Raw genomic sequence first — 14,372 nt, forward strand, 5'->3', positions numbered from 1 at the left:
TCATGGACAAACTACCATCTCTTTGAAAATCATTCCAATATATATTATCTTTAGGGTTAATAGCCTAAAAAAACACATACTTTTCAAAAGTTTCCAAATCTAGCACGAATTTTAAAAAATTTCTGTAAAAACACAACGTTTCAAAACTGATCAAAATCTAGCACACCGTTAATATCCGTCCATGGAATACCGTGAAATGCTTATATGGTCGTTAATTACTGTCAAGCTGGCCGTTATCTTCCATGCATATGCACCCCATTGGCGGGGCTATTTTCCTTTTCCCTTCAACCCATCCCTTGTTCTTCCTCTTCCCCTATCATGTTCTTTCTCGTCACCCATTGTCGCCGCCAATATCACTACTACAACCACTTCCCCATCCCCTAGGACGTCGAAGAGACTTCTCCCTTATGCTTCCCCTTCTTCGAGATGCCACCTCCTGCAGCTCCTATCTGCCCTGGCATCATCCAATTCCATCCCTTGTTCCTAACACGGCTTGTTCTTCTCCGATTTTCCGTGAACTCAATGACCCCAACAAGAAATGTGAACTGGGGACCTCGTATTTCGATTCAATTGTCTCACACTTCTCCAAGATGGTCGAGATTGTCTCAAAGGATTCTTCATCTTCATTCATCCTCTTCTTCTTTCTCTCCAGACCATAAACACCACTTCAGCTCCCTCTCATCCGCTCATAACCACCGTTACCATTTTCGTTTTCCTTCCTTGCTCTTCCCTTGTTCCAAGCAGATTCTTTCCCTACCTCCTAAGCCTCTCCTACCTATGTTTCCTTCCATCACCGCCACCTCCATCCATCATCTCCTTCCATCCTTCTCCTTCTTCCACTTCCATGGCCCCTCCTTGAACTACCATCAAATCAACTTATCTCCTTCCTCCCATGTTCCTGCTGATGTGTTGTCCCTTCTACTTCCCTAGCTGCTAATGCTCGCCCTTCAGAGTTGTTGCTGCTTTGCCGCCCCCCTGAGCTCCTGGAGTCATAGTTGTTTTTGTTTGCTTCTCTTATACTCCCTACTGCTGTTGTGTTGTTGTTGTTTCGTGTTGCTCCTGGTGCCGGTGCTCCAGGCCCCTCCCTACTCTCAGTTGTTGTTGCTGGTGGTGCTTCAAGCTTCTCAGCTTGCTGCTGTCCAGCCCCTTGCGAGCTTCCCCTAAACTAGTGCAATTGTTGCTCAAGTCTTCTCCATGAACTCGAGTTCATTGTAGTTGCTCTCTCGAAATTGCTCGAGCCTACGGTGGCCGTGATTTGGTGGAGGATGCCGGAGTGGTGGTGGCGGTGGTGTTGGCAGTGACAATGGGGAATGAGAAAGAACACAAGAGTGGAAGAGAAAGAACGCAAGAGTGGAAGTGAAAGAAAAGGGGATGAGTTGAAGGGAAAAGAAAAATAGGCCCGCTAATGGGGTGCATACACGTGGAAGATAACAGCCAGCTGGACAGCAATTAACGGCCACATAAGTATTTCACGGCATTCCATGAACGGATGTTAACAGTGTGTTAGATTTTGATCAATTTTGAAACATTGTGATTTTACAGAAAATTTTAAAGTTTGTGCTAAATTTGGGAACTTTTGAAAAGTATGTGTTTTTTTAGGCTATTTACCCTTATCTTTACACTAATTTTTAAATTATATGATTAATTTTTTGTTAATATCTAACTATCAGTAACTCTATTTAGTATATAGCTGTATTATTTTAATTTTCTACGGCTCAATAATAGAGGAGCTCTCACGTGAATTTATACTAGTAATATATAAAAGTTGAAACGTGAAATCTCCATTTGATAACTTTTAACTCCACCTATATCAATCTTTTCCATTCTAGTTAAATTGGAAGCTCTATTTAAGAAGCCTCAACTCTACGTGAATCCACTTTTGCCATTCCAGTTAAACGTATATTCATCATATTTTCTTTTTGGTTATATTCGATGAATTTTGGATATTTGTCCTTATTATTTTTACAATATAATTTAAGAAGTTTTTGAAAAATTTAAAATTTTTCTCAATAACTAAATAAAACTCTTTGAAATATGTGATTTTTTCCACGTTTAATGTGTTAAATATCCTATAAATAGAAGACTTGAGAATTGATTTTACACAACATCTTTCAATTACCCCTACACGATATTTACCACTCTTCCTGTATATGTAAATACGCATATTACAAGATTATTATATCTTATTACTTATCTTATTCGTATTTTCACAAGATCAGAGTAAATATTTGCTTATCAACATGAATTTTTCTTCTCACAATTTGTAATGTTATTATGTCTATTCGATAGAATACATAGTTTTTGTTAAATCTTTTTTTTTTCTATCTATATCAATTGTAAGTTTATATGCATTGATTATTAATTCTCTAACACATAAAAATTGATAAAATATTACCATGCAATGCGCGGACATCACATCACCTAGTTATAATTGATTGTGTCATATTTAAACTATGCATAGGGGTACTTTTGACTTTTCAATCATATCATATATATAAGGTGGTAATAGTAGATATAAGATGAGCAAAAACCAACATGGATAAGTTCAAGTGGTTTGACACTTGCTCTTTTTAAGCAATGTCTCATGTTCGAGTCCTATGAATAGAGAAAATCTATGATTAGGAGAATTTTATCGGAAGAATTATAAAAGTGGTCCTATAAGTTTGTCCAATTTTTTTTTTAAAATCAAGTCCTATAAGTTCATTTTGGCATTTGTAGTCCTAAAAGTTTGCCCCATTAGACATCGATTCATTGTGACTAACCGTTAACCGGTGCTGACGTGGAACCTATTGATTATTAGGCGATGACGTGCATCACATGGAAAAGTTCAAGAGTAAACTATATGTTTATAAGAGACCTATCAGCTAGAGGTTTTGGATAGGAGATGGATTCAATCGCTTATAGATCCAGCGAGATATATATAAGATATATATAATAATTTTACTAAAATTCCAAGCCTTTCAATACATCTCGATAGATTTTGATTAATTCTTACTCTTTATGATGTCATTGATTATACTTTAAATTTTATGATCATTCGCTTATAAAAATATATAAGAGAAACTTACAATTTTGGTCCTATAAGTTTGGTATTCAGTCAATTTTGGTCATATAAGTTTCAACAATGTCAAATCAGTCTTATATATTTGGTCTGTTAAACACTTTTGGTTCTTTCTATCATCGGTCGTTACGGAGCTACTGATGTAAAATTCACGTCGTTAAATTTGCATGGCAATTTTTATTGGCTGAAAATTTAAAATATTTAACAATTTCAAAGAAAAACTAAAAGTAAATCAATAAATTTTTTATTTTTTTAAAAAAAGAAGAAGAATAGGTGGTCGCCAAGTGAGAGCTCCCCTTTCAGTCACCCCTACCTCCTCGCGACCTCGCCGAGTCTCCGATTTGGACCACCCCCCCGGGGGGGTCTCGCTCCTGCGAGGGACCGACAAGCCCCTCAAGGCTGGAGGTTTATTTTTTAAAAAAGCTTAATTTTGTTTATTATTTATTTATTCATTCTAAAGTTTTCTTTTAAATTTTTAATCTTCAGCCAGTAAAATATTGCCACGTGGACAAAATTAACGGCGTGAAGTCCGTATCAGCAATTTTGTAACAACCAACTATGGAACAAACTAAAAGTGTTTACCGGACCAAATTTATAGGACCGATTCGACATTTTGGAACCTTATAGGACCAAATTGACTTAAGATCAAATTTATAGGAATAAAACTATAATTTTCTCAAACGCATAAACCCCAATCTATTTCTCAAATTCTTTTTAAATTTTTCCTCTTTAATTTGTCACGCTAAGTTCGCTCTAGTTTTATAGCTCACCTCCCACTAGTTGGTTATACCTTTCCGCATGTATTCTTTTTAAATTCTTTGTAGTCACCTATGAAGGAACTTGCATTTTTAAAGTCTTCTATCTATTTCTATATGTTTAAATATATCATTAGTGCCTTTTATGTTTTTAATCATTTTTCCACTGTTTTTAGAATTTCAGGGTTTTAAAATCGGTGATCTTTACGACTACCGGCAAACTAATAGGACAGTACCTAGTGGCTGACGTTAAACGACCGCCGCCCCTCTGTCCCTCATCCTCTCTATCTTCAAGAGGGGAGAGCAAATCCTCGTCGATGAGGGCCGACAATGGCCAACACCACATAGGCAAGGTTGCCGACGACCTCTCGGGCTGCCCGCGACTTCACTAAGGAGATGGTGACCGACGTTGAGCCGCCACCGCTCCTCTCTGTTTTAAACTATTTCGATTGGAAAATTTGAAGGAAAAGGCATTCGCATGGGATACTCATTCCAATCCCAAAATGCTCCGTTTGCTTATGGCATGTCGGCATACGGGAATGAAATAAAATGAATATCTATTTTTTTCAATTTTATATTTTTATTTGGTCTTATTTTTGGAAATTTGAAAATTTTGTTATGATGGTAAACTGGAAAAAAAAAATCAAAACTAACAAGATGTTGGTTGAAGTGATAAGCAACCTTAATTCCTAGGAGAAGAACACAAGTTCGAATTCTAGAAGATGCACTTGTTGGAAGTGGGAGTAACTTTTAATGTCCAATCCCTAAAATTGCGAGAGAATGTCTCTCATAATGCAATGGTGTATACTTTCGCTACTTAACCAAGAGGTTATATGTTTTATATCTAGTGGGACAATCTGTGCACCTTTATAATTTATTATGATTAGGATTTTTATTTCTTCGCATTAGGTCCGAAGACTTCCCTTGTAACAAAAAAAAAAGTTCATAATAATTTTTTCTTTAATTTAATAAAACGCCAGCTGTGGTAATTTTAATACAAATATGATATTTTCTTTTAATTTTCTTACATTCAACTTAATTAAAAATTATCTTTTTTTTTCCTCAATACCAATACCAAACTTATACATATTCATTCCGTTCCATTTATATGTACCAAATCATTTACAAGAGACGTGCTAGCCTTTTCAAACCAGCCGTGACCCTCTTATGTTCCTATCAATAATGCTCAACTAGTCGCCGTAAATTGCAAGAGCAGTGGGTCATTCATAAACTTGTGCATCTCATCCTCATCTAGCGTCACCCATGTCTCTATTCCATCTCCCGACCTCGTAGCCATAAGGATCACCACATTCCGTATAGGGACTTTGCTATTGCAAGCCCAGACCGGCTTCCCGAACCCGAAATCCACCTCGTAGAAAGGGAACCTCACCCAGCTACTGAACCGGTAAGACTCCACCTCGCCTTCCCCTTCGTACTTGAGTTTGCTCATTTCCTTGAACGACTCGCACGCGTGGTAAAACCCATCCTCACCTTCGAGCTTCCTCACGTAGTCAGCATCGATCTTCCGTATTGATTGCCTCAGGTGGCCCACCAAGTCGCATAGCTCCACCTTGCTTGCTTCCTCTCTGTTCAAAGAACAAATCTCATAAGAAACTGAGGCCCGAGGGCCAGAAAGTACAATCCTCGAATACCATACAGTTTGAGGATCGAATATCATATTATACGACTCAAACAAAGTTCTGCTAAGTAAAAGCAGACGAGAGGATCACTTGGTTTATATCATACCGTCCTTGAATATCATGCAATTCTCAAACTTAGTTCGAGGCTATCCAATATCATTCGATCCTCAAACAAAGTTCTGCTAAGTATAGTACACTAGAGGTAGACCAGGGGACTTTGTTTATATCATCACGTGACCAATATTATCGTTAGGAACTGATTAAACGTCAGCATCCCATATTCATGATATGTTGCGGCAGACTATCATGTCCCCACTGATTACCCGAATGGATGATTAGCTTCTTTACCTGATTGCTGCTATTGCAAACCTCCATATGTTCCCTAACGAATGCTCTGGTAATGGCGGAATCCTTCTTCCTCTTAAGTTCACGATATGGGTTATCACAGTTGAGGAAGAAGTCTGTCCCTCCGTCCCGTGAGCGTGCTTCCTCGCTTTCATGGCAGACTTGCAGATTAATGCTGTCACAGCCTCAACCAGAGTAGGCTTCCCAATGCTTGAGCCCTTTGCCGCACTCTCTCTCAGAGAGGCCAAGCTTGAGGATTCAAACACGAACCTCTTCGTGACGACCTTCTCCTTCCTGATCACGTCATTCTGTGCGTGGTCACGGAATTCATCCCTCGGTGGGAAGAGAATAGCTGCATCTAGGCTCGGGGAGACCAGTTTCCTACTCGATCCTATCGAACTCGCAGCCCAATAGTCGAGAAAAGTGGAGAGGGTGGCCCCATCAGCAACTCGGTGAGAAATACAGACGCCGAGACTGATCCCTCCACATTCGAAAATACTGGCTTGAATCGCGGTGACAACAAGATCACTCTTGCTATCGGATCCACCGACATTATAAGGATCCAGGGGGAGAAGGTTCCCGATCAAATCCAAGTCAGGATTCGCGAGGAAACCCGATAGAGGAGCACCGGGAACTCGAGCCTTTACAAACAGAGCGCCTCCGCCGTGAAGGTCCACGGAGTTAGGATCATCTCCTCTTATTCTTCCGGCTAAAGGGTAGTAGACGCTGAGAGCTTCGGACAGGGATTTCTGGAGGCTATTGAATACGGTATTGTGGTCGACGGCATCAGCTCCATTAATTAGTCCGGGATTGGGGGCGGGGTAGAAGAGGACCACGGGGACGTAATATGGAGGGGAGATCTGGTCCAGGAGGGAGAGCTTGTAGGTCCTGAGGTGAGGAGGAGGTTGAGAGCTCGGCTCTATTGTGTCCTTTGATATGATCTCTATCTTCATTTTCTGTCTTTTGTTACCATTAAGGAAATCCGTTCCGATTGGAAGGATTAGATCTCGATGTGTTTATATAAAGAACAAACATTCTGTAACTGAAAAAAACGAACAAACATTCTATTTCTGTCAGCATTGTCATTGACTTTTATGTCCATAAATGGGAAAAATGTTAGATATGGATTGGTATTTCCGGTGGAGAAAAAGTCTCAATGTTTGGTGACCAAAGTGGAAAGAACGTCCTAAGTTCAGTCGATAGAAGGATTCTATGTTGACATATTGATCTTTCTTCTCTAATTTCATATCTTGATGCAATGAGATCGACCTCAATGGTAATGAACTCGATTGGGTCAACGAAGATTTATGCATTTACAGTGCAGCACTTTATCCGATCAACTTGACTACAATTTGCCTCGTTTTCGAATCTTGGGGTTTCATGAGCACATCCTCTTATAGCTGGGAACTACACACGTTCATGGCGAGTAAGTACCAATGGACGAGGAAAGGCATTTGGTGCAATGGCACAAGTCGCTCCCGGTGAGTTCGATCATCGTCAGTAGGACTTCCGTGTCCCTTTATTTAGATTTATTATTTCTATTCTTGTATTAGATTATAGGCCTATCTTATAATCGAAAAAAAGGTACCAACCGATCAATTTTCACTAGTTTGGCCGTTTGGGTGCTTGTGGTTGAGGTTGGGTTAGAACCGAAATACCCTAACTAATCTGATCGATCGGTTTCTAGAAGTATAAATTTAACTTAATACATTTATAGGCAGCTCAACTTTAATTGTGTAGTGCAGATAGAGATGGCAGATAATCGCTTTTTTTTTTTGTGCCCCGAATCACCTGATATCGGAAATCGGAAAATTTTAATGGATCCCGGCTAACTATGTTGAAACTAGATGGACCTGCTAAGGGGTAAATTTTTCAAATTAAATTGTAAACTATTTTTTATTTATAAGACTTGAATTCAAAACATTTACTTAAAACAAGTATTCAATCATTTGAATCAATCCACGTATATAATGGTTTTTAACTAAAGAGACGAGGAGGATGTCAATATTTGCTGAACAACTACATGACAAGAGGAAGGAAGACAAAAAAAAAAATACAAACTCAAGAAATTAATTGTTCATCCACTTGAAGAAAATTGTAAGAACTTTGACAAATAGTTCTAGCTAGCAGATGTTATATTATATATATACACATATTCACGTACGTGCATGTTTGTATGTACCGAACAATATTCAATATTCATATCCATGCATGGATTAGGACCAGCCCAAATAATTGATTCCAATCAGTCTTTCTTTAATTATATTTTAATGTAGTTGAGGAATCCTGATTCCTCCTTGCCAATGGATCGAGAAGATCGATTGAATTAAACATACAGATGAGTAAAACGCACTGAATAAACAATGATCCTTAGTATATTATACAATCTTACTTAAATATAACATAGATGTTTTTTCAGTGTGAACCATGATATTAGGAAACTCAATCGGATCCTGACTAATCCAGTTAAACCGGATCAGCCTACTCAGGGATGAAACTCTCATATCATGAATTTTCTGCATTCACAATGACTTAAACCTGAGATTTTGCTTAAGCAGAACAAATATTGAACCGCTTGAACTAATCCGCGTTGGTTATAAGACAGATTTTTGTTATAAGTGTTTAAACCGCTGCATCCTTAGTATCGCCCATAAAAACGACTCTCACTTCTTTGGTTTTGGAAAATGGCGATTATTCCTTTGGTATCTTGTGTTTTTAAGAAATCCATTTAGATACCTTTAACAATATTTTGTAAGGGAAATAAAGAAGAAATTAATTTCAATGTTTTCCCAAGTACCCTTATTGAATATTTTTTTTAAAACCCAATAAAATTAAAAAAGTAGATTTTGTCCCAAATTCGAACATAACTAGTACTATATCACGTGCTTTATAAGGGATTACTACACTTAGTTTTTTTTTCATTATAAAATTACTTTATTAAGAACACTAACCGATAAAGTTCTTTTTCAATATAAAATTACTTTATTAAGAACACTAACCGATAAAGTTCTAATTTCGAACAATAATTTCAGCATATTAAACTAAGTTTAAGAGATATTTAGTGACAAACTTATAACTAATTCTCTTATCTAAGGTGCTGCACGAATTCATGGAACATATATTACTAAGATCAAACATACAAACTCCATTTACAATTCTTTTTCTTCTTTTTTTTTCCTGGGAATATGATGTTTCGTGATATTATAGAATTTCGAGCTTTTTACTTTTAGTATGACCATAATTTCATCAAATTATTTTTCCTATAATAGTTTTGTTGATTCGTACGCATGCGTTCAATTAATTATTTTTTACGATAATTTCATTAATTATTAAACGGCCACTATAATATAAATATTACATATGTTCAATTATGACATACAAAAAATCCATTCTGTATTATATTGAAAGTGGTTTTCGGATTTCTTATTTTCAACTTCCAAGCGTTAATTATATATCTATTTTTTTATCATTCTACTATAAATTCATATATCTAATTGATTATTTTTTGATAGAAATTATTCTAATATCCTAATACATATATTTCTATTATAATAATATTTAGAAAAAAACTGTTACATTTATTTTATTTATTATGGATCATAATTAGTTTTACGATAAGAGCCTTCCGAGTTGGTTACATAAGCCCAAACAAAAACCCAACCTGACGTATGAGATATTAATTGGGCCGCCAGCTCGGTTCATTCTTTCTACTTGCAGCCCGTTAACAGGTTGAACGGTGCGTTTCGCTATCTCCTCCCTCCCCCACCCCCCCACCCCCCCCCCCCCCTTCTCTCTCTCTCTCTCTCTCGTTCTCGTTCTTGCGGTCTTCCCCTGGCCAGCCACCGGAGCTGATCAACGGCGAGTGAGTCTCTCTTCCCATATCTTGAACAAACAGTCACAAGCTTTTCCGGGCACTGCGTGTTTTCGTTGGGAAAGTTGTGGGGTTGGTGGATTGGTTACGGTGAGTGGAGCTCTGAATTGTGATTGCCTCTGAATGTTCCGTGAAACTTGCTATCGTCAAAGTCATTTAACTTTACTCACCGACCGTCGTAAGCTTACCGGAGCTTCAAGGTCCCGTTCTCGCTCCCAACAATGGCGGGAGCTTTGAGGCGCAATCGCTGTCGCTGCATTGCATGTTAGCTGTTTGTGGGAATGGCTAGAAGAATCCTTTTCCTTCTTCCCCCCCACCTTCTCTGGCGACTACTTTCTGGGGAAAATTTATTAGCAATTAAGTCCTTAATCTTTTCTTATTTTTTGGCCAAAAACTATCTTTTCTTATTTATAATTGCAATCCGCATAGAAAGGGTTAAGTTAACGAGTTAGGACACTTCTCATATGCTTCATAATGATCCTTCTTCCATGAGAGATTTGAGACCCTTTTTAGATCTTATGCTGGTTTTGGATTATATACGTATCAGTTAATTTGCATTGAGAAGCCGACTATTTGAAAAGCTCATATTGGTCGAGACAAACTACTGCTGGCAATTTGAATGGTTACTCTCAACAAGTAACTGAAGACCAAGAACACTCATCTGCTTAATCCTATTCTCCCTTGAATATTGTATTTGTATTTCCTGGACATTGGTATTTGTGTATTATGTAGAGGTGAAAGCAATAATAGGGTAATGCTTTCATTAGTTTTCTATTTGACGGGTATGAACTGTCGATGTCTGTTCGGCTTTTGATTTATCATGTTTTGTTTTAATGTCATTTTTCAGCTTCACCTCATTCAGTATCACCACCTTTTGTTCTTCTGTTTATCTACTTATTTATATTTTGCAGGACTTCAATTGCCACTTATAGTTGTGGAATAGCCGTTCTTTCCCTGTCGAACTGGGAATTTTGGGGTTGAACAGGATGTTGAAGCATACCCTTGGCAAGGCATTGAACAGGAGTTTTGTAGTTCGTGATGCCAACAACAGCCATCCATGCTTATACGCGCTTGCAAACAGTTTCCATAGCGGACAGGTAAGATCTTCTCAACGTGTGCTCTTTCACTAAATTAGCCTGTAGCTTGTAGTTCAGTGCGGAGGTTTGGTGCAAGGATCTGTTTACCGTTAATACCGTAGCCACCCGTTAGGGAGCATTTGCTCGTACAATGATCCGTGAATTTTCCTGATAAATGCGATCTTCTGTTGTATTCGGACTCATAAGTTATTTTTCAGAATTACAGATGGAAACAACATTCAAAAAGCTTGCTTGTCTCATTGACCAAGACATATCACTGGTTGTGTATTATCTTTCTGAACTGAGGGTATGGGTGAATGCATTTTGATTTTTGTTCCTTGGCAGCCCCACTTAGCGCCGAGAAGCTTCTTTGGGGTGGAAGATTTCCTGGACGATGATAACAGCAAGCCCTACACCTACCAAAGGGGCAAGAAGTCCAAAAACCCGACTAAGCATGTTTCCTTCAAGCAGCGCACCATAGCCTACATGGAGCCATTCACCCTTGATGTTTTCATCTCGAAGCGGTTCGTCTCAGCCTCACTCACTCATAGAGTGACAAGTAAGCAGGTTGCTGTTGCAGGGACCAACTCTAAGGACATTAAAGCCGTTCTCAAGTCCCGATCTGATATTCCTGCTTGTGTAGCAGTTGGCCAAATCCTAGCTGAGAGGGCAAGGGAGGCTGATGTATATACAGCCACTTACACTCCAAGGGAGCGGGATAAGTTTGAAGGGAAGATCAGGGCAGTTGTTCAGTCTCTTATTGATAATGGTATAGATGTCAAAGTTTATCTCGACTGAATTGCTCATGTTTTTTATCGGAATAACTTTATCGTGTTGATGGCTGGAGCCAAAATATAAGTCGTACTTGGAAATATACTATGGAATCGTTTCAGTGTGTTGTAGATTTCTTGTGTTGGTTTATATTCTGAAAGTCTCGCTTCTCGTTAATTGGTGAAGTATAGTCATTGCATGATTCCATCCATAAATCAGAGGATAGAACACTTTTTAATCCTTATAAAACTTGCAACTTTATTTTGGTAGTAGTTTACAATACCATGCAGTAGTTTACAATACCATGCGCATGTGATCTGTCTCCATCTGATGATCACTTTGCCTATTTCTTGATAGATAGATTGTTATTGACCACGATCATATATATCGTAACAGATTATAATTTACACGATCATATGTCGGTTTTTATTTTTGGTTGAACCGCGATGTAGTTGTCGCTGTTCACTTTGAATCTTTAAGCAGTTGCTGAAATGTACTTCTGCAACTCCTCATCACTTTCAAACTTAACCATGTCTTCCTCTGTCAAGTGAATGTATGCTTCTATTCCATCCCCTGATTCTGTGTCCATGAAGGCGACCAGATTCTTGAAGGTCAGGGCTGGCGAACCGATCCACATGGGCTTCCCCCACCCGAAATCGGCCTCATATATTGGGAACCTGCACAAGCTAGTGAAGTTGAGCGATAATAACTCCCCCTGGAGGTGCATACCACTTGCCTCATTGAGGAAGCTCAAGTGTTCATCCTCCTTTCGAAGTCTCTCAATGAATGCCCTATCAATCGCTGCTATTGTCTCCCTCACCCTTGGCAAGAGGTCACTGCACTCTTCCCCCGTGTTTGGGGCCGACAAAAACGTGAATGCCATTCGGTATAGGTTCCCAAAGGAGTGCTCCGGCAGTGGGGGGTCGAACTTAGTCCTCAGGTTCACCGTGTGAAGCAGGAAGCACAACCTCTCTGGTCGTGAGAAGACTTTGGTTGAAGCAGCAAATCGGCTCCATATGAATGTAGATAGTGCCTCGACACGAGACGGTGGTCGGTGGTTCTGTAAGTCAATCCCTGCACCGTATTTCGCTTTGAGCAACTCTATCACATGGGATCTGAATACAAACCTCTTGCAGGCGACGTCCTCAGTCATGATTCCCGTGCTGGGATCGTAACTCAGCGTGTTCTTTGGCGGGAACAGCGTGGCTGACACGAACTCCGGTGACACCACGTTCGCTTCTCCACGGCATATAGCAGCCCAAGTTTTTATAAACACAAAGACACACAGAGCATCCGCCACTTTGTGCGAGAGGCATATACCTACGGCAACCCCACCACACTCGAACACGTTGTACTGGACACCCAGTGTCACATCGTTGGCAGCGTTGAGAGCAAAAGGGACGAACTTTCGGAGCTCTACTGGGTCCACGTTCTGGACCACATCGGAAAGACGGCACCTCACTCTTGTCTCCAAGTACGGGACGCCCTCATCGTTACACTCCACAGCATGGTTGTCCCTGAGCCGCCCAGCCAGTGGGTAATAGCGAGTCAGGGTCTCGGACAAGGAACTCTTTAGGCGGGTCGATATATCAGCTGGGTCGAGTTTGGTGTCACCTGATGAGTAGAAGAGGACTGACGGGTTGTAGACGGGAGGCGAGATTTGGTCGAGGAATGAGAGTTGGTAGTGAAGAAGGTGGCGAGGGGTTGGAGAAGACGGCTTGATGGTTTCTCTTGAGACAAGTTCTACTTCGACCTTCTCCATATCTCTCTCTTCACTTTCTTCTTGAGAGTTAGCTCACAAGTATAACTTCCAAGGCCACGTTTATATATATTACCTTGAAATAGCCGTATAACATGTAAATATATATACAAATATATGTAGGTGTAGCTGACAACAACTTGTGAAATTACTTTCAAGAAACCTAACTGAGCATGCGGCCTAGTTAATGTCAAATCCTTGAAATTACTTTCCAAAATCTTTGCTTTTCAGTTTATGAGGAAAGTTAATGGACATAAAACACGGCAATAGGGCACTAAGCAAGTGGCATAGGTAATGAGCCAAATTGTGAAATAATTACATGCCTCCGGGGATGAAAACTGAATGCAAAACCGATCTTGAAGGTAAATTTTTACACGACTACCACATAGATTTCAAATCTACGTGACACACTCAAAAATGATAAAAAAAGTTATAATCTATTTCTATTCAAGAACTATTTTCTTTTTAATTTTTTTTTCCCAAAAAAGATAGTTACGAAGATTTGAAATCTATGTGACATCCATGTCAAAATTCCTCGATCTTGATTCCGATTCAGATGTGATTGTCAGTTTGTCACTATTGCATCGAATACCCATTTATCAACTCTACTCCCTTTACTTCAACATATGTAAGGAGAACATTCAGAGTTCAGTAAACACACCCACGGTTTGATCACAATCATCCAATACACCAACTAATAGGATATGTGCATCCCAATTAAGATATGATCGTCGGGTTATCATTATCAAATCTTAAGTTATTAAAGAGACTTATTGGAAAAAGAATATAATCCTTCAATCATGTACATGAGTACATAATTTCGTGAATTATGCATGACAGCTCATGTTGTTTCCCATCTTAAGATGTCCATTTGCAGGCAAGGTGACCCATTCTTGCTAGGCGCACGAAAGGAAGAAGAAAAAAATAATGCCATGGACAATGAGGAAATTACGCATGTACATGAAGCATGTCGATAATGAACGATATTGTTTAATATGATAATCTGAAGGGGAAACGTTACTTGAAAAATAAAAATAAAAATAAAAATGGGGTAATCGGTCAAAGAGAAGTCAAATTTCCCGTATACATTATCC

At 39.1% G+C, this 14,372-nt stretch overlaps 3 protein-coding genes across 4 annotated transcripts; 1 reads left to right on the forward strand and 2 right to left on the reverse strand.

Annotated features, from left to right (window-relative positions):
* Positions 1–4,851: 4,851 nt before the first annotated feature.
* On the reverse strand, positions 4,852–6,995 carry LOC116199045 (stemmadenine O-acetyltransferase-like). The gene is made up of 2 exons (XM_031529335.1): positions 5,805–6,995; positions 4,852–5,402 (listed from the first exon to the last, which is right to left on the reverse strand). Exons 1-2 carry the CDS (start codon positions 6,752–6,754, stop codon positions 5,003–5,005), a joined length of 1,350 nt encoding a protein of 449 aa, XP_031385195.1. The 5' UTR covers positions 6,755–6,995; the 3' UTR covers positions 4,852–5,002.
* A 2,542-nt stretch (positions 6,996–9,537) lies between these two features.
* Positions 9,538–11,696, forward strand: LOC116200997 (50S ribosomal protein L18). 2 transcript variants are annotated; one of them, XM_031532046.1, is made up of 3 exons: positions 9,538–9,663; positions 10,584–10,769; positions 11,094–11,696. In XM_031532046.1, the coding sequence occupies exons 2-3, from the start codon at positions 10,659–10,661 to the stop codon at positions 11,544–11,546; spliced, it is 564 nt and encodes a 187-aa protein (XP_031387906.1). In that variant the 5' UTR covers positions 9,538–9,663; positions 10,584–10,658; the 3' UTR covers positions 11,547–11,696. The 2 variants fall into 2 exon arrangements, with proteins under 2 accessions (XP_031387906.1, XP_031387905.1); XM_031532045.1 differs by having other exon boundaries at positions 9,584–9,762.
* A 54-nt stretch (positions 11,697–11,750) lies between these two features.
* Positions 11,751–13,346, reverse strand: LOC116200996 (stemmadenine O-acetyltransferase-like). Its single transcript, XM_031532044.1, has one exon. It carries the CDS (start codon positions 13,279–13,281, stop codon positions 11,995–11,997), a length of 1,287 nt encoding a protein of 428 aa, XP_031387904.1. The 5' UTR covers positions 13,282–13,346; the 3' UTR covers positions 11,751–11,994.
* Positions 13,347–14,372: the final 1,026 nt, after the last annotated feature.

Source organism: Punica granatum, chromosome 3 (assembly GCF_007655135.1).
Source record: "Punica granatum isolate Tunisia-2019 chromosome 3, ASM765513v2, whole genome shotgun sequence".
NCBI lineage: Eukaryota > Viridiplantae > Streptophyta > Magnoliopsida > Myrtales > Lythraceae > Punica > Punica granatum.